Source organism: Etheostoma spectabile, unplaced genomic scaffold, assembly GCF_008692095.1.
Source record: "Etheostoma spectabile isolate EspeVRDwgs_2016 unplaced genomic scaffold, UIUC_Espe_1.0 scaffold00569331, whole genome shotgun sequence".
NCBI classification, from domain to species: domain Eukaryota; kingdom Metazoa; phylum Chordata; class Actinopteri; order Perciformes; family Percidae; genus Etheostoma; species Etheostoma spectabile.
In genome coordinates, this window is record NW_022605066.1 from 318,124 (window position 1) to 337,222 (window position 19,099).

A 19,099-nucleotide genomic window follows, 5' to 3' on the forward strand; every position below is an offset into this window, starting at 1 on the left:
TATGTTTACCAGACAGACTCACTGGTGTTCTGATCTAGTGATTGTGACTTGCACGAGGCCGAACAGCCAGGCTAAGTGAGGAGTTCATTACCTTTCTAATACTTCTTTTGGGGGGCTGAACTGAGCTACACATCCAATCACTTCTGTCCTGTCATCTGCAGCAACGTGCCCTGGGTATCAGGCCGGCTGACAGTGGCGAAACAAGCATGCCGTTCCTTTACTTGAAGAACAAGGCAGGCGTTGTTCTAAACACCTTCTTATTGTCAACAAATCTTGTGGAGACCAAAACCAACAATGTATTAATCCCTCTCTCAGTTTGACACTCCAGCCCAAACCCATTGGTCCCTTTTTGAATGCGTGAATCATAAATTAAAAAGAACTGGCCAAAAAAGTCCTTTTTAACAGCTGTGTACTGCAGTTTTAAAATGTTGCTAAAACCACAATAAACACTGCATTTTTAGGGGACTATTTTCATCTTATTCCACATTTGGTGCGCATTTGGAGTATATTGTATTGGGGCCAACAGGGACAAACGCACTGCTTAAGAAACTTAAGAAAAACACATGCAATGGATGTTCTTCAGGCCTCTATGGGGGAGTGTTGAGTGGAACAGCTTGATTTTTGATTCCATGGGTCATGATGGGGGAATGATGTTTTCTTAATTTGCTTGTGTTTTGTCTATTTGCATGTGGGTTTTTTTCCGCTGTGTTTTTGCCCTTTTTGGCCACCATAATTTCCAGCAGCAAGGCGGTGTATGTGGGATTTCCGCACAATAAACTACGCTGTTTATGTGATGGTGATGAAGGAACATGTCACCCTGTGGAATGATGTGGCACATTGATGTATTTTTTTTAAAATATATATTGGACAACAATGGAGCCCTTCAGCACAGAGCGATGTGTCAGGCTTTGGATATACACCCAATACTTGTTAGCAGGATCAGTTCATTCATGGCATTGGTCTTTTTATGGAATTTGTTAACAGTAACAAAAAAGTAGAATATCAGGTGCCTTATTTATTAAGTAAAACTAAGAATACAGTGTTAACAGTGTTAATACTCTGAAAGTGTTTGATTAAGAGACTTATTGTAGGATTGTTATTAGACATCTGTGATGCATTCTTGGTTGGCAGCATTTTAATGTTACCTGGGAAGTGGAGAATTTGGTTAACAACATGGGATATGAGGAGTTGATAAAAGGGTGAGGAATTCTGTAAAACATTGTGACAGGAAATGAAGAAGCATTTCAGAAGGCAACCAGTGACAGGATCCGGCTGTTGGGATGACATGAATCATTTGAAGAAGGAGCTTTACTCATATGTGATCATCATCGTGGTGTAGGGCCTCAGAGAGCGGCAGCAAACAGCATAGCAGATGTCAAACAGCTTTTCAATCACTTTCCCGGGCTTTTAAGCAGACTCAAAACATATGGGTTGCATCCATTAGTGCGATAGACTGTGTTCCTTTCGGTGCTCCATTTCGCACTGTTCTCCTTGCATTATCCGCAGCAACTCACCGTCAAAGTAGAGATCTCAAATAATGTGGGTGTAGTGTCAGGCTTTCTGTAGTAAAGTTTGGCTTCTATAGCTACAGTTCAACCACAAAGCCACAGTTTAACTTCCTTTTTTCTGAAACTTTGTGTTTGTGTGTTTGACTGTGAGAAGTGTTGTGGCTGCTGCTCACTTATTGCAGCTCATTTGCCTGTGGTTTTGGTTACTGCTGGTTCACCACAGCACTCACTCAGCTTCACACTCTTTGTTTCTGCCTCTCTGTCACTCTCATCTCCACCAGAGCTTTTGCAAAAAAAGAGAAAAAAGTCATTTCGACAGAACTCTGGAGGCTGTTCTTCTCTGCAGCCTGCGAGTCAGTCAATGAGCCACCTGTTTGGTCTCCCCCGTTGTTTAGCCAGAGCTCATTTGGAGTTGCACAGCACTTTTTCCAAACTGCGGTAATGACAGAACACATTAGCTTCATCACAATCCTTAACTGGATCTCTGAGAAAGTAGTGTTCAAAACAAAAACCAACAAAAGCAATCACAGATGTCTCCAGTGGAAACATTCTAGTGGTAGAAATAAGGATATTAAACCCAGAGGAGGATAGTCCAAAGAAAAAATGAATGAAGACCTTTTCTTAAAAATGGGTTTCAACTGTATTAAGCATACAAGACTTTTATTTGATGCATTTTGTGTCATAATTAAGACTTCTTCCCAGGTTATGTAGATGTCATGAACATACTGCCGGGATTAGTACAATTTCCAATTTTCCAGTGAATTTGATGTGGATAAAGATGAAGCTGAGATTGTTTAGTAAATTAAATTTTTGAGCACATATTATCTTCATATATTATTCCCAGAAGTCAAGACTATAAATCCTTGCACAATCCATAAATCTATTCTGATCTAGAAGCATATAAAAAGGTGCTCCTTGATCTTAGATCTTATATCATAATCATCAAATGTATATTTTTTTCTTCTGTTTTAAAAGATTGTTGTCTATACATCCATGGTCACAGTGCGAACAGAAACTGTTTGTAGCTAATTCAGCATGAATTTTCATGGTTTAAATGAAAGCCATTTGAGGCTAAAATAAATCACACTCCCTGTGTGCATTGCTCAAAGCATTAAAGGATCTGTAGTGGCAAAAACAATATATGAAAAACAGATTTATGTTTTTTTTTTTTACATTTTCTGACATTACCAAGGCCCAGAATGTCCCATTAAAATAGTTTTTATATACCTAAAGCACAGACACTCTCCTCTACCATACCCAAACCATGGGCATTTTTTCCATTATTAAAAACTTCCCTAAAACATGTAAAGTACCAGTTCCCAGTCAAATGACGGCATTTCTAAATAGCCTGTAACTGTAAATACACAGTATGACATGCCTGGCTAAGAGAAGACAATTAAAATAAAGGGAATGAAACTGAGTAAGAGCAGCCCAAGGGTTGATGCCACCAGATTTAGGCCTCACCAAAACCATTAAGCGAACCCTGGGATGCAGAATGTTCAGCAAGTAGCAGCCTCTACTGATTTATTCTTCACCCAAGGTAACAAAAACGACTCACATAGCACCATGAGGTCCTTACAGTAGTTTTTATTTCTCTGCTTTGCTGTCTGAGTCTCTCTCTCTCTGTGTCTTATGCAGTGTCTTTCTTGCTCTTGCACTATAATGTTATCACTTACTATTTTCGAACTGATGGTTTATCAGCATCCCACAAGCCATGCCAAGGCAGCAGGCTGTTTACTGGGTAGTAAAAAGTCTTAGGGTTGCTGGGTGTAAGGGGAAAGGGGGGGAACAGTCAGCAGTAGCAGGCAGTTAAGAAACTCATTACCTTGCAGCACATTACGGCCCAAGAGCGTTAGGATAATAACTTTACTCACACTGCCAGTTTAGCCGGGGTTTACTCTCGAATGTGACACCTCTGAGGCAACTGTGTGTGTGTGTGTGTGTGTGTGTGTGTGTGTGTGTGTGTGTTGCACGTAATCTGTGCAACTGCCTCCTATATCCTCAGCTTAATACTGTCCCCATTCACTGTGCAGCGCTGATAGCATAGCTTAGCCTCCAGCACGCAGCAGTGTAGCGCCTATTCAGCGCAGGTATAAATGATAGGATTTCCATTAAGGGGATGGAACACATTGCAAAATGGCTTTATTACACAGCCGGGCACTGCTGATTTCTGATACGGCTTCACATTTACTGCCAACATGTAAACTGTTATATATAATTGTTGAAATAATTTCTTTATTTTTTTACCCTCTCTTTCTCTCTCTCTCTCTCTCTTTCTCTCCATCCCTTCCTGTCATTTCTCACCTCTCTGCTTCCTGTTATCTTCCCTTGCTGTCTTGTCCTCCCTATCCATCTCACTATAAAGCAACAGTATAGCAGCATCCGCGGTGTGTGCCTTCAACCTGAGCGCCATCACCCAGGCCTTCAATGGGCCCTTCCGCTCCCAGGAGAACCCTCGCTCCACCTGGCTTCCCACAACAAACCCCATCCACAACTTCCAGGTTAGTTTAACTACTTCCACACTATCTGATACTATCTGATACTTTATCTAAATCAGTCCATGTCAGCAACAAAAAGCATCTTATTGTGCAAAGTTGTTGCTTGTACTGTAAAAGACAGAGAGGCAACAATAAGTCAATTTGTTATACAGCCCAAAATCACACGTTTGTCTCAGAGAACGTTTGAATCTTTACCACCATCTTTAAGTACCTCCATCTTTTTGATTTGGATACAGAGCATGTTTACAGTCTGGTCCAGTACCTCCAGGAATTAGTAATGTGATCACAAAAAAAGATCTTACTGGAAGAATGCTTGCCAATTTTACTAACGGCTGCAGTTTTCTGCGAAAAAAAACAAAGTCAAATTCAAATCAGGACTCAATCCCAACAAAAATGAATTTCTATGTAACCACTTTGGAAATTACTTAATAACATGTCTTCTCAGACAGTTCTTGTTCCCAGCCTGTATCACTCCAATGAAAACTATCTTAATTAGATCTTTTTAATTAAGAAAAACAGAACCATCACTAATCTGGTATCTAACCAATTGGTTTCTAGAGGTAGCTTGAGGAGCTACACAGCATGGTTGGAAACAATTAGGTAACATTACAGACTGAATTAATCTGCAAGACCCTGAAGTCTCTATTTCAAAAGGAAAATTATGAAATATGAAAAAAGTGATAACAACATAATATTATCAAATATCTAATATTGTAGATATTGTATTATTATTATTATTATTATTATTATTATTATTATTATTATTATATTTTCTTCTAAAAGAAGATTATTTCCAAAACACTTTAAACATCATCCAAAGAGGAAAGCTACCGACAGATCTTTATTTATTGTCTTTATAATCAAACTAATTATTATATTGAGTCCTAAAGAATGAGTAGAAGCTGCAACCACAGCTAAGCCCCCATTTCCTTTCCTCTCCAGTGTGGGACTATAGATGATGAGGGTCCCAACGAGGGCTTGACGGAGCGCAGCCTGCAGGATGCCCAGCGGCTTTACCTGATGAACGACGTGGTCCAGCCGGAGTCTGTTGATCCACTGGTCATGCAGGATGATGTTCGGTTCTCCAACTTGGTTGTGGACATTGTTCAGGGCATGGACACCCTCTACCATGTTATGTACATCAGCACAGGTTAGTTAAGGAGGAGAAAGGAACAAAACTATGACTTATTTTTGCACAGCTCGACTTGGCTTGGGAATCGGTGGATCCAAGTACAGACTGTGGACTGGTAGCTGGAGAGGTGCCAGTTCACCTCCTGGGCACTGTTAAGGAGCCCTTGAGCAAGGCACCAAACCCCCAACAGCTAAGGGTGCCTTTAATGGGCAGCCCCCTCACTCTGACATCTCTCCATTAGTGCATGTATGGGTCCGGTTTGGGCATGTGTGCGTCTCAGGCTTGTGTGTAATATGTAATATATCAGCAGAGTGTGAAATGTAATTTCCCCCCGGGGATCAATACAGTATCTCAAAAATAAATAAATATATGAAGTAGAAAAATACCTAACTTCAAATATATAACATCATATAACATTATTTGCCTGTATACAAGATAGATTATTGTTATTTATTCTCTTCCTTTTTGTCCAATCAGAATATGGCACCATCTTAAAGGCATTGGCTACGCCCAACAAGAACCTGCAAGGTTGTTATTTGGAGGAGATGGAGCTTCTCCCAAAGGGGGTGCGAGAACCAATCCTGAGCCTGCAGATCCTGCACAGCCACAGGTCGCTGTTCGTTGGGCTCAACAACCGAGTCCTGAAGATCCCGCTGGAGAGGTGCTCCACCTACAAAACTGAGATGTGAGTACTGCCCAACATTTCACATCTAGTGGAAAATTGTACCCAGGATGATTATACTACGTATCTAAGCTATCAAAGTAAACCCAAACTTAGCCATTTATCAATTTGATATGGAGAGAATGTTGAAAATACAAAGTAGGAAGGTATACAGAAAATAAAAATCTATGATGTAGGTGTAAAGAAACAAAACATGATTTAGGCCAACAGTGAGAGGGAGATTTACATTAAAGTTTGTAAAAATTCAGCAGGCTTATGGACATTATAGTTATGTCATCATTGAGTATGTAGTACATAGTGTACATTGACGCAATATTTCTTACATAAGTTCAACCACTGGAGTGCTGTCCAGCATTGGTATGCTCAGTGCTGCCACGTGTGGTTGGAAAGTATCATAGTTAGAACAGTCCATGCTTCTCCATCAGTATTATTGCAGAACTGAACAAAATGCTGCGACTGCAACAAGGAGAATCATGGTCCTGGCTCATGGCTAGTGATCTAATGACGGAGGCATCTGGTGGCCTTGTGGTTAACATACTGGGACTGCAGCGTCCCTGGTTGGATTCAGGACATTTGTTGCAATTCATTTTTTCCTCTCTCTTTCCTCTCATTTGCTGTTACTTCTGTACTGTCTGCACTGATTGTTGTGAGACGTCTCAGAGTTCAACTACACAAACGAAATAATGAGCCATGTGAGGGACAGTAGCAACTTTCTGTAAGCAGCAGCAGGGTTTACACACTGTACATTTTATTGTTAATTTTATGGGTTTTGGCACTGGATTTATTTGAACCTGGTTGGTCCTCTATTGGAAGTAATTATCTGTCCTCAACTAGGTTGAATGTCTGGAAGACCTTGCCTATAATCATTAAACATCATTAATCGTACAATCATTAAAGTCTGTATGGAACTAGACAAATGATTGGGGCGGCATCTGCTCGCTAGAGGAAAATTAATTTGTTGTGCTGGGTTGTTTTTTAGTAATGAAGTTTCGCATAATACAGAGAGCACTGTGACTTTTTTCAGAGGACAAATAAAAAGGGTGGATGAAGATAACTCATACACTGCCAGACAAGTTTCTCTGAAGGCAGATCTTTGTGTGTGAGAGAGAGCTACGAAGCCACAGAGAGAAAGAGAGACCTCTGCCATCTTCAGCTTCAGGTTATTCATGTGAAAATCTACATCTCGGGGGTGAGCAAGGGGAGAAAAGCTCACTGACTGTTTGTCCAACTTTCTGTATCTCATCAGCGCTCTCAATCAGCCGGCCACCTCATTCCTTCAACTTCATTTTAGCATACAAATGGCTCAATGCTATTTTCTGTGTGTGTGTGTGTGTGTGTGTGTGTGTGTGTGTGTGTGTGTGTGTGTGTGTGTGTGTGTGTGGGTTGGTGCTTGGATGAGTTCTCATATGTGCGCTGCCTGATGAGTCAGCTCGCTATTTCTACTAAATCCAAACTCCTAGACACATTGGAGCAGACACACTCACACCACCACCACCAGCTAGGGAAACCATTGCATTTAATTAGATGTGGGTGAGATATACAAGGTGAGAGAGACACACAGAGGATCAGGAAGAGAGAGAAAAGCCAAGTGAAATATAGATACAGTGGAAAAAGCTAAGCAAGCAGCCGGAGTCCTATTCATGACACAGTGGGGTGAAACGATACAAAGAGTGGGCTTCAAGGGCACCAGAAGAGGGGGGGGGAGCATTGGTTGAGATAATGTAGGACAAACTGCGATATTCTGCTCACCTCTGTGGCTCGCTCACTCATACTATTTTCAAATCCACTGCAGTCAACCTGTTTGTCATTGTGACACCTGAGCTCATCTGAGACTCGTGTAGTAGAAAGTAGAAAAGGGCAGATGGGTGACGATGAGTCAGGAGATTTAGAATTAAAGGAGGCTAGTTAGTTAACTAATGCATGGGAATAAGACTTCAGATAGTATTTACATCAACAGTTAATCTGTTGATTAGTGAAAAATGCAAATCAAAATTTGCAAGAGCCAAGGGTGACAATTCATAAAACTGGGTGTAAAGGCTTGGTAAAAACAGGTTTGAACCCAAAAGCTTGACTCTGGTACAAGGCCGGCTAAATAAAAGTTCTGGGAGGACCTCTAGCTCACCCGGTAAAACATGGGCCCCATGTGAGTCCTTGGCAGCGACCAAAATAGTTTGAATCCGACCTGCTGCCCTTTGCTGCGTGTTATCCCCCCTTTCTCCCCACTTTCCTTTCATTTTCCAGCTGCTCTATGATACAGCAATAAAAGCCCGGAAATACATTCTTAAAATTTTTTTTTCAGTTTAGTCAAGGTCAAAAGTAGGCAGGCAGGGGATATAAGGCAAACTTGTCCAAAGGGGGTCAGTCCTGCAAGCAGGTGTCCAAAAGCAAGGAGGGGTCACAACAGCCTGGCCAGAAAGAGGAATGAATGGAAGGAGTGGTAGGATCTAAAACGACAGCAGAGTTAGTACCTGGCATGGGAAAGAAGCAGAAACAGGCCGACATTGTGACCCAAAAAGTGTTTGGTGTTTTAAGCCCCCAACGTCACTAGGATTAGGCAATGGTTAGGGTTAGGGTTAAAGTGAGGATTAGGTGCCTTGAAGTCAACGGTCGCAGTGCTACCTGGAAGTCAACGTTAGGGGCTTAAAACACCATTGGGCCAGAGAAAAGCAGAACATTCTCACACTGGAAAAGATAGTGTTCCAAGTAAGGAGCTTGTTTTATAGTTCAACCCATAGACTGTATACATATTAATATTATTAATGTTAACGGTCTATGGTTCAACCACACACACACTTCTCACTGCAGACATCCATTAGCTTAGAAAAAGTTATTTGTGTTGATAGATATTGACATATAGGTTTGAAAGGGGCAGACTCCAACATTTTGTCGATCTTTGTATTTAACCAACTCTGACTGTGGAATAGCGGACTTGTCTTTTCACTTTAGAGTACTGGAAAGGTTAATAACTGGTACTAAGACAAGGAGAAATGTTGCTGAATTTGATTCTTTTTTTTAGGGCTCACAGAGCTGATTGACACAGATCTAGATTCTTTCACTATAATATATGACAACAGACAACTTAACCTAGTGTGTTATGGAGCTGGAAAGCATTTGTACCTACCTATGCATGGAATCTAAAACTGCTGATCTTGAGGAAATACCGCAGGAGGCAACATTTGTGAATTATTGACCAACTGGAATCTGTTGAGGCGGTTAGCCCACAGCCAACAATTTTTCTCTAAGGTGCTTGTCAGGACCTTCTAGAGAAAAGCTTAAATCCACTCCAGAAATATAATCAGGCTCACCATGACACAGCTCCTAAACCTGGTCCCAATGTGCCCAGTATTGCTATGTCTGCAGCTGTTCCAGATTAAACACTTGTTGATTCAGAGCTTGCAAACTGGAGAATCACACCCACCATATTGTATTTGCACACAAAAATATTACACTCCAAGATTTGCAATTTAACACAATTTTTTTTATTTAAATAAATTTGTGAATTTATTCATTTTTGGCCAAATCAATCACAAAAAACTACCTGAGATGCTCAGGAGATTGGGTTATGCGTATCTCTACTGGGAAAAGTACTAATTACGGTAACTTCTGGTACCACATTATCACCCAGCTCCAGTCTCGCGCTTTCTTTTTTTTCTTTCTTTTTTTTTCTTTTGTTACTTTTCCTGTCTGCCATTCTGGGTTTTCACTGTTCAGACTGCAAAAAAAAAGACCCATCTGCCATCCTCCTTCTTTATCTGAGCACACTCCCAGTCATTGTACTGCTGACTGAATGAGCCATTTTCCTCATCTCCTCTGCATTGTGTGTGGTCGTCCCATTCACATACAGCCATACATCCATTCACGCACTGATAACAGCTGAATATACTCAGATGTTTTTTTAGCTGACAGTGGCTCATCAGCACCCACACATGCTGCTTTTCCCAATCTCACACGTACACACACACATTTGTATAAACAGTTAAAAAACGGTAGTATTTACAGTACACAGAAGGAGATTTATATATAACTTATCCCATTTGTTAGAAAAAATATCCAGCTGTTTCTGGCATAATGGATGGACTGTGGATGTACAGTACAGTAGGTGAATGTACAGTAGGTGTGCATGTTTGTAATTGTTTAAACATGAAGTTACAGTTTAGCTTACAGTAGCATACATTACGTTGGTTTAAATGCCTGTGTGGTTGTTGAAAACTCAGTTGCGTTTAGGTGTTTTTAATGTTCACGTTTCCTTTTGTTATTGATCCCTGTAGGCGGCTCTGGCGAGTTTTGCAACCCTGAGAGTAGAATAACATTTAAATAATCATCTTTAACTGAAGTGCTTTTTTGTTACAGTGCTAAACCTTTTAGTGATTGCTGGCAGATTAATGCTTCAGCTTGTGTGTGTGTATGCACACATGCCTGTGTGTGTTTGTCCTCTATTTGTGGTAATTATATTTGACCTGGCCAATTGGCACCTGTGGCTAACAGTACCACTCTGTCCTCCACCCAGTCCCTATTTCTCTATCTCGCTTTGTTGGTGAAGTGATTTATTTTGAAGTGATTTATTTTGGGCGTAGCGGCGTGCTAGCTTAGCTGTAATGTTACATCCATCAGGGTTTTTCATTTTCTCCTTTCACTGACAGTAGAAAAGAAGTCAATGCTGCCATATACACAATGAAACTACTGGTCTCACTCAGTGCAGTAATATTGTGCCACCTCAGTACTTTTTTTTTTTTTACTTTTGTCAAAACTGAAGGTGTCCAACAAGCTGTTTTTGACTGTTTTTGCAAATGGTGGTGAACAGAAAAAGAACAGAACACGAGAAAGAAATAGATAAGAAAAACTGAAATGACTACAAGGAGAAACCGCTGAATAAATGAGGAGGATAATGTCGGGGAGGATGAAACGGAACAAATTACGCTTTCTGTAGCTGTTCTATTCCTGCAGCCAAACCACCGCTCATACATCTGCTTACATAAACATTATGTTTTATTACAAGAGGTACAATTGTCCTGCTGGTGATTGTAACATTCCTGCCTGAGGAGCTTTGGTTCAATTTGCTGAGTGTGTATGAGCGTGTGGTTGTATGTGTGTGACAGTGACGTGGCAGCAGTCATGAGGCCAAGGCAGTTCAGTCTGCATGCAGCATGGATAACATTAGGAAACCACTTAAGGTGGTCATCGGGGAAAACCACTGACCATTAGCGTGTGTGTGTGTGTGTGTGTGTGTGTGTGTGTGCGTGAGTGAGTGTGTGTGTGTGTGCGACTGCTTGTTAAAACCAGTGTATACTTTAGCATTGGTCCCTATAGGACCCCCATACAGCGGTGTGGACTTCCCCGTCTGTCTCTGTGTGAGGGGAGCTAACAGGCCGGTCCCCAGCAAACCCAATTTACTGTCTGCTGTGGCCGCCAGCCTGTCAGCAGGCCTCTGGAGCTCACTGCTGCTAAGCCTGTAAGACCAATCCGAGGATCACTTTACCAGCCGAGTACTGAAAGAAAAAAGGGAGAGATGGTGTCCACACAGTGGATGTATTTATTACTTTGTTACTTTTATTACAGGCTTTGTTCTGGCTGCAGCTCAGTGTAATCATTTTGCTCTCTGTCTCTGTCTCTCGCTACGTTTCTGTCTATATTGCTGTTTCACCCACCTCTTTCTTCCGGGCCTGATTTGGACCTGCTCTGTGTCTGCTCTGTGTGGCTTCAGCTCCAGCTCGTCACCTCTCAAATCCCCTGCTGCTGACAAATTCAAACTACTCTGCTCCCTTTTTTGGGTGAAATTTGGAACATGAGTGATGGATAAAAAGAAGCAACAGGCTCTGATAGCCAGTTTGGACACTACCTTGATTTTGCTAAGCTCAGAGGATAATGAATCTCTTACCGAACATAGTATCCTTTTCTGTAAGTAAAGAGAGAATGTTCGAAACTTCCAGGTTGAATTTCCTTTTAGATAGCCAGCATTGATTGTCGCTTTAATTAGCTGAAATGATAAACGTCACTGGTATGGGTTGAAATATGTGCCAACTAAAAAACTGAATTTGAATCATTTATATTTGAATTTGAATTGCTAAACTTGAATAATTGCATTAAAAAACTGAATTTGAATCACATGATTTGAAATTGTATTGTTTAATATGAATCATTGCATTGAAAAACTGAATCTGAATAGTATAATTTAAAATGTAATTTATTCGTTTAGAACTGAAAGATGATAGTCAATGAAAATTCAACTCTCTATATATCTTCACATTCAGTTCTCACAATTCAAATTCAGTTCACAGGAAGGATGAAGGAAGAGCAATCAAGCGCAGATCAATGTGTATCTTTTGCCCTCCCAAATCACCCACAATCCCATGCTTACGGCTTTGCCGGCTTGTTAGAAAAACAAACAATGGCGGACGTGAGCGGAGCAAAGCCGAATTGGAGCGGTATTGCTGTATACAAGCTCTAAAAAGACATTGACATTGTGTATGCGCAGCTCAGGGTTCATCGTCTTGCCCAAGGACTGCAGGGCCAGGGATTGAACTACCACCCTTCCTATTGGCAGGCAACCGCTCTACCACTGAGCCAAAGCCGCCCCCGAATCTATCACGACTTTTCAAATGTTGGTTGAAGCTTGTGTCTACATCTATTTAACCTTTCTCATATGCAATTCTATATCATGTGGTACCTCATCAGCTGGTAGCGTTTACCTTGTTTTGCACTGCATATGTTTGACAGCTAGAAGCTACTGAACAATAAGTTAATGTTACATGTATGCAGTAAATTAAAAAGCTAATCTAAACTGTCAGCTACTTTAAGCTTAATGTAATTCAGATCAATTCTCCTTACCAGTAAGTGTTATGACAACTACAAACATGAACTCTCACAAGTTTTTAATGTATTGACAAGGGATAAATAAGAGATAATGACTGTTGCTTACATCATAGCCTATTAGTGTCGGTTATGTTACCTATACCATCGCATACTGCGGGCAAAGTTGCCAACAGTAGATTTTCCTCCTACAAGCAGACTGACGCTGATTCACCTTCTCCATCTCAACAAAAAAATTGAACAGCACAGTTCACAGTTCCACAACCATTTCATCCAGTGTTTTGAAATGCAGCGTGCACAAATAACTTCTATTCCATTTACATGTTCTCCAAAATATAACAGAGGAGCCTGGCCTGGCCTCTGAAGGACCAGTCCAATCCTTGACTTTGATAAACATTGTCTATCTATTGATCTGCGCTCATTTGCTCTTCCTTAACCCTTCATATCTGTCACTGTAACTTGAAATTGAATTTTGGGAACTGAATTTGAATTGTGAGAACTGAATGTGACAATATATAGAGTTGAATTTTCATTGTTGATCATATTTTATTGGATTTCAGTTCCAAACGAATAAATTCAATTTCAAACTATATTATTCAAATTCAGTTTTTCAATGCAATTATTCAAATTAAACAATACATTTTCAAATCATGTGATTCAAATTCAGTTTTTCAATGCCACTATTCAAGGTTAGCAATTCAAATTCAAATATAAATGATTCAAATTCAGTTTCTGTTGGCACATACTTCAGCCCACACGCTGGCAGCAGATTATATAAAATGCAGCTAATAGATGTTTATTTTGTGAGTAAATTGATAAAAAGACCAAGACCAAAACATTTGGCTGTGTTGGATGTATGTATTTGACCAAATATTGTTTGGTTAGGAAAATAATTGCCACTCTAAAACACAATTCTACAGAGCTCCCAAAGTCCTGGAAGATGTCTTATCTTGTGTGCTATTGGTAGTCTTAGTTTAAAACAATCCAGCTGATGTGTCACCACAGTTTCAGTCGTTGGAATCAAAGAAGTTAATGTATAACATATCCATGACTTAAGCTAATCATTACTAGGACTTCTCCATTATTCAGCTAAAGCAATTTGTAAACATCAAATAGGTTGCCAAAACTGTAGTGCTTCAGTCTTTTCAAACAACAATAGTTTACTACATATTTCCATTGATTCTCATAACTTAACTTGGTTATAAATGTTGAAACATAGTAAATAAGGGATTCATTAGAGTGGCCCCCCGCAAAGCAGATGCCATACTGGGTTTAGAGGATTTAACTAAATTTATATAATCATATCAAACTCCTGCAGTGATTTTCACTGCTTTTCCCAATTTCACCTCTCTTGCTTTTTGTTCTCTAGGATCTCTTGTCTTGTGTTATCTCTGTTTACATTTTTTGTTTTCTAATCTCTGTCAGTTTCGTGTATTCATGTATCAGCCATCTATTTCCTTGCTTTTAAATATACATATTTTCTCTCTCCCCCCCCCCCCCCCCCCGTCTTAATAATAATTATAATAATAATATGTTTTATTTGTAAAGCGCCTTTCTATTCACAAAGCACCAGAAAATATTGTGGCCTGTCTATGCCTCCCATTATTTCTCGGTGATGATGCAGCTCCTTTTATTCATCAGGGGCTAAGGTTTTACATGGAGAACAGCAGGCATTTTTGGCAGACAGCCATCTCACATCTCACATCTCACCCAGCACCATCAGTCTTCAGGCTGACTCCAACTGGGCTTAATTGGATGTATTAGCGCTGAGTGCTAGCCGGAGTTCTCTGTGTTTCTGATTCATCATCAGCAGACTTCCTACATGGCCAACTCAGACCAGCACAGCGGGGGCAAAATCCCCTGGGATGGGCTCTCTCCCCTGGAGAGAGGATGAGAACTGGGAGCCTGTCACTGGTAGTCTCTTGAGAGCGGCTGCAAGAAATGCCATCACTTATTGTGGAGAGATGGCAAGAGGCCGGCGTCTGCAGACATATGTTTAACTGAGTCAGACCCTTCAGACAGCTTTTGCTAATGTATCTCCAGAGTGTCAGCGCTACAGCTAATAATGGCTGATTCCAATCCATAATTTATCAGTTCTGGTAATCATATCTGCAATTATACACTGACAGCCAGCTATTAAAGGCGAAGTGAACTATTGTTTTAATGTCTAGTTGTTAAGGGGCATGTAATAAAAGGAGACACTGGTTTTTACACCATTCACAAACAATTGAAAATGACAATTACACCCTTACACAGAGAATCTGTCAGATTTATCTTCCGATGCCACTCTACTAGACATGTTGTTTTATAGGCTGGAGGGGTTTGTCGCTTGTCTGTTTAAAATTTAACCGGCCATCTTCCATGGCTTCTCTATTTTGATATAGTGTGCCACTGGGCATGCACACTGCTGAATTAAATATCTGCCTAGTCCCTGCGGACTTGTCAAAGCTATGCTCTCACACATAGTGGCACACCCACAGTACAAAGACGGGGGAGTATTTAGAAAATACACTGGATTATGTACACTCTCTTTCTCTTGCTCCGTCACACTCACATATGCACACACACACACACACACACACACACACACACACACACACACACACACACACACACACACACACACACACACACACACAGTATCTCTCTCACACAGTTTAGATCCCTCACATTCCTGTGTCATCTGCACACTCAGCTTCCTGTTTGAGCTGACATCCCTCTGTTACACAAATTAGCTTTTTTATTCCCATCTCCCTGCCCTCTCTCCGCCCACACTGCCTCTAATTGACTTTTACAGTGGTCCTGTTTTTGAAAACAACGCGCCATCAGGACAGAAAGGCACTGAGAGCGCTTGGCTGGTGTTTCATGCAGCTGCAGAAAGGTCAGAGTAGGATTTAAATGCCTTTATGCCTTTTTTGTCTCCAACAGTAAATCTTTATTTATTAAATGGCCTTAGGTGAAGGAAATTATTGGAGAAAATACTGAGACTGCGAACTTGTACTGTGTCCCAATCCGTCATCTAATATCAGCAAAATGAAGTTTGTATTCTATATACTGTGTGTCATACTATGCAGTTTTTGCAGTTCGTACAAACGAAATCAATGTACTTTACTGTTTTGCACAAACAAAAAATTATGCAATATATATTGATGTCAATCCAACTGCCACTGTTTAAACTTAACAAAGACAGAGCAAAATGTTTCGCCAAAGACTCAATACCTTTTTTGTTTTCCAAGATTTAGTTTTAGCTGTTTCACTATCATCTACAATTTTATTGAATGTGTTGCAGCTCTGTGCAGCTACTTTGTTCCATTGTTCATCTAACGCAACGTTTGGCCATACAGTGCAGTATAGTACAGATCTGAGACAAAGTATTAGCGTACTTTGTGTTTTAGGTGTCTGTGCTACATGTGCCTGCAGCTGTGGGCATATCTTGCCCCACATCATTAACCCCTATCCTCACCTGTACTGCAATCAATTTCTCAGCATTTCTTTCCAGTTGATACATTTTCTGTTGGTCTTTAGAGCTTCCACCATGAACGGCGTTAGATGTATTCCTCTTTTTTCATATGTTGATCAGCATTTTTCTCTTAATTACTGCAAACAGGGTGAATCCAGGACCAACCCATTCTTTCCCTGAGGTCCTAAGCCTCCCAGTCTGCCTGTCGGCACACTTTACCCAGAACTAATTAGGCCTCAAATTTTTTCCACCTTTCCCTTTCATCCAACATTATTTATTCCATCTTTGCACACATTAATTGTTCAACTTAGCTGATCTGTGTTGTCTAACTGTATCAGTGGGGTCCAAAAACCTGGAGTTCAGTATACTTGTGGGGGTCCAGACAGCTTTGTGGGGCCAAAATCCTGGACCCCACAACTTTAAAGAGCTGTTTGAGGGTTAAGACTTGGTTTTAGGATTAGGGTTACAATTAGGTTATGGTTAGGGAGGGTTAGGGTTAAGGTTAGGCATTTAGTAGGGATGAGGGTAAGGAGCTAGGGAATGCATTGTATCAACTATAGTTCCCCACAAAGATAGTGCCACAAACGTGTGTGTGTGTGTGTGTGTGTGTGCGTGCCTTGAATGAAGACAAGCTCCTCCCTCCGCCATTTCAAATGAACTATTGGGTTCACTGAACTGTGAATTTGTGGCTGACCTCATTATGATTATTGTTTCATCTGTATCGGAAATTGCATCTGGCGTTCCTATAATAAGGTCGCTTAATTGAAGTTTTTTACAATTGCTAAAGGACACTGGTCAACACTGAAACCACATGTGCAAAACTCTAAGCACAATCTACAATACCATATGAGCTGTCACCTGAGCTAAACAGTTCACATCCCCTGCAAAACTCATTCCAATACAGAAAATACTAATTTTTCATCTTTACAGTTTGAATAATTTCAGTGACTTTACCCAAACAATATTTTCTTCAAGAAAAGAGTGAAATTATTTTATTTTATTTTATTTTATACCAGTAAACAAGGCACACAAAAAAAACTACAGTTACAGTAATAGATATACATTTTTATTTTGTAATATAGTTACCCTTTTTCCAAAAGGGTAGTTACTGTTTTTCAGAAGGGAAGTTACCCTTTTTCAGGAGGGTAGTTACCCTTTTTCAGAAGGGTAGTTACCCTTTTTCAGAAGGGTAGTTACCCTTTTTTAGGAGGGTAGTTACCCTTTTTCAGAAGGGTAGTTAGCCTTTTTCAGAAGGGTAGTTACCCTTTTTTAGGAGGGTAGTTAGCCTTTTTCAGGAGGGTAGTTACCCTTTTTCAGAAGGGTAGTTAGCCTTTTTCAGAAGGGTAGTTAGCCTTTTTCAGAAGGGTAGTTAGCCTTTTTCAGGAGGGTAGTTACCCTTTTTCAGAAGGGTAGTTACCCTTTTTTAGGAGGGTAGTTACCCTTTTTCAGAAGGGTAGTTACCCTTTTTCAGAAGGGTAGTTACCCTTTTTTAGGAGGGTAGTTACCCTTTTTCAGAAGGGTAGTTAGCCTTTTTCAGAAGGGTAGTTAGCCTTTTTCAGAAGGGTAGTTAGCCTTTTTCAGGAGGGTAGTTACCCTTTTTCAGAAGGGTAGTTACTGTTTTTTAGAAGAGTAGTTACCTTTTTTTCAGAAATGTAGTTACTCTCTTTCAGAAAGGTAACACATGATTAGTTATCCTTTTTCAAAAGGGTATACCTGTTTTCAGAAGTTCCCTTTTCTTACACCTCCATTACTTTGTGAAAACAGTAAGTGCACAGTTTTACTACAGTAAAGGAAGTGTTTTTTCCCATTTTTTTTAACTGTGGACGTTACCTCAGACATCTTACCTGGACATATTGATATCTTTTCTCTTTCACCTGTTTCTTTAAAACGATACAATGTGTAACTGTTTCATTGTTATTTGGTGTTTCTTTAATTCCTGAAAAATCTTGTGAACTTTCCATATATGTATATACACACACATACACACACACACACACACACACACACACACACACACACACACACACACACACACACACACACACACACACACAGTATGTGTTCACTAACAAGACACTTGCTTAGACATTGAACTAAAATTGCAATCAGCAGTGTTTGAAATGCACCAGGCTGAAATCCATTCTGTTTTAAATGTGTGGTTAACAGTTTTGACAGCAGTGTGTTAGCATTTGAACAAAGTGCTGTAAGTCCAGTGTGGTTGAAATCACGGGATAAGCTTTTAGAGTTTTGAAAACTGTGTTCAAGTAATGAAAAACGAAATAGTTTGGTCCATATGAACTGCTGCTGTGTTGTTTAGCAATTGAAAAAAAACCTGTAAAAGAAGGTTAGCGGTGAATGAAGGAAGGAATAAAGGAACTTGTCCTCTTCCATGTGTCACAGATCACCAGAGAACATGGCCTCTCTTCTTTTCCCTCCTTTGCTTGTTACTCTTTGTCTGTGGGGGTCACCTCTGATGTGCTGGCTAAGCAGTAATGTCTTTATTGGATCGAAGCCGACCTTGGGTTCACCACAGAGCTACAGACCTGGCAAAGAGAGCTGTATCAACACTTGGAGATTCCTCAACCTCCAAGCTAAAACACTACAGGGCTCTTCAAATAAACCGGGAAAGTATATGTGCCAGGAAAGAAAAAAACACAACAACAAGAAGAATCACTGCTTTCAGCTGAATACAGAGAAAGGAGGAAGGACTCTTACAACGTTGTGATGGGATCAAGAAGAAGAAGCAGTAGGATCAGAGTGAGGAAGGATAGTTAAAGAAAGAGAGAGACAAAAGGTGGATATCAAGGAGATGAAGGGAGGCAGAAAGTGAAGGGGAGTCTTTTAGAGAGAGTGAGGGGTTATTCAGTTGATGCCTTTTTTTCGGCGTTCCTGAGGCATCCGGATCAGCTCTGGCAGCTTAGCTTCGTCATTAACAGCTTTAGATTTAATTAGCCATCATTAAGCTTTTGTTTTACTGGAGGAGCTTACAAATATTTAATCACTGTTTGGGTG

At 40.4% G+C, this 19,099-nt stretch overlaps 1 protein-coding gene across 6 annotated transcripts in view; it reads left to right on the top strand.

Moving 5' to 3' along the window:
- Positions 1-19,099, top strand: part of LOC116684793 (semaphorin-5B) — a 167,523-nt gene that overhangs the window by 126,965 nt on the left and 21,459 nt on the right. For 5 of the 6 annotated variants that reach the window (XM_032510213.1, XM_032510216.1, XM_032510218.1 and 2 more), the window contains 3 exons: positions 3,874-4,009; positions 4,949-5,156; positions 5,616-5,823. In XM_032510213.1, coding sequence (XP_032366104.1) covers positions 3,874-4,009; positions 4,949-5,156; positions 5,616-5,823 — 552 coding nt within the window. The remainder of the gene's footprint in view (positions 1-3,873; positions 4,010-4,948; positions 5,157-5,615; positions 5,824-19,099) is intronic. The other variant, XM_032510215.1, reaches the window with a different exon arrangement.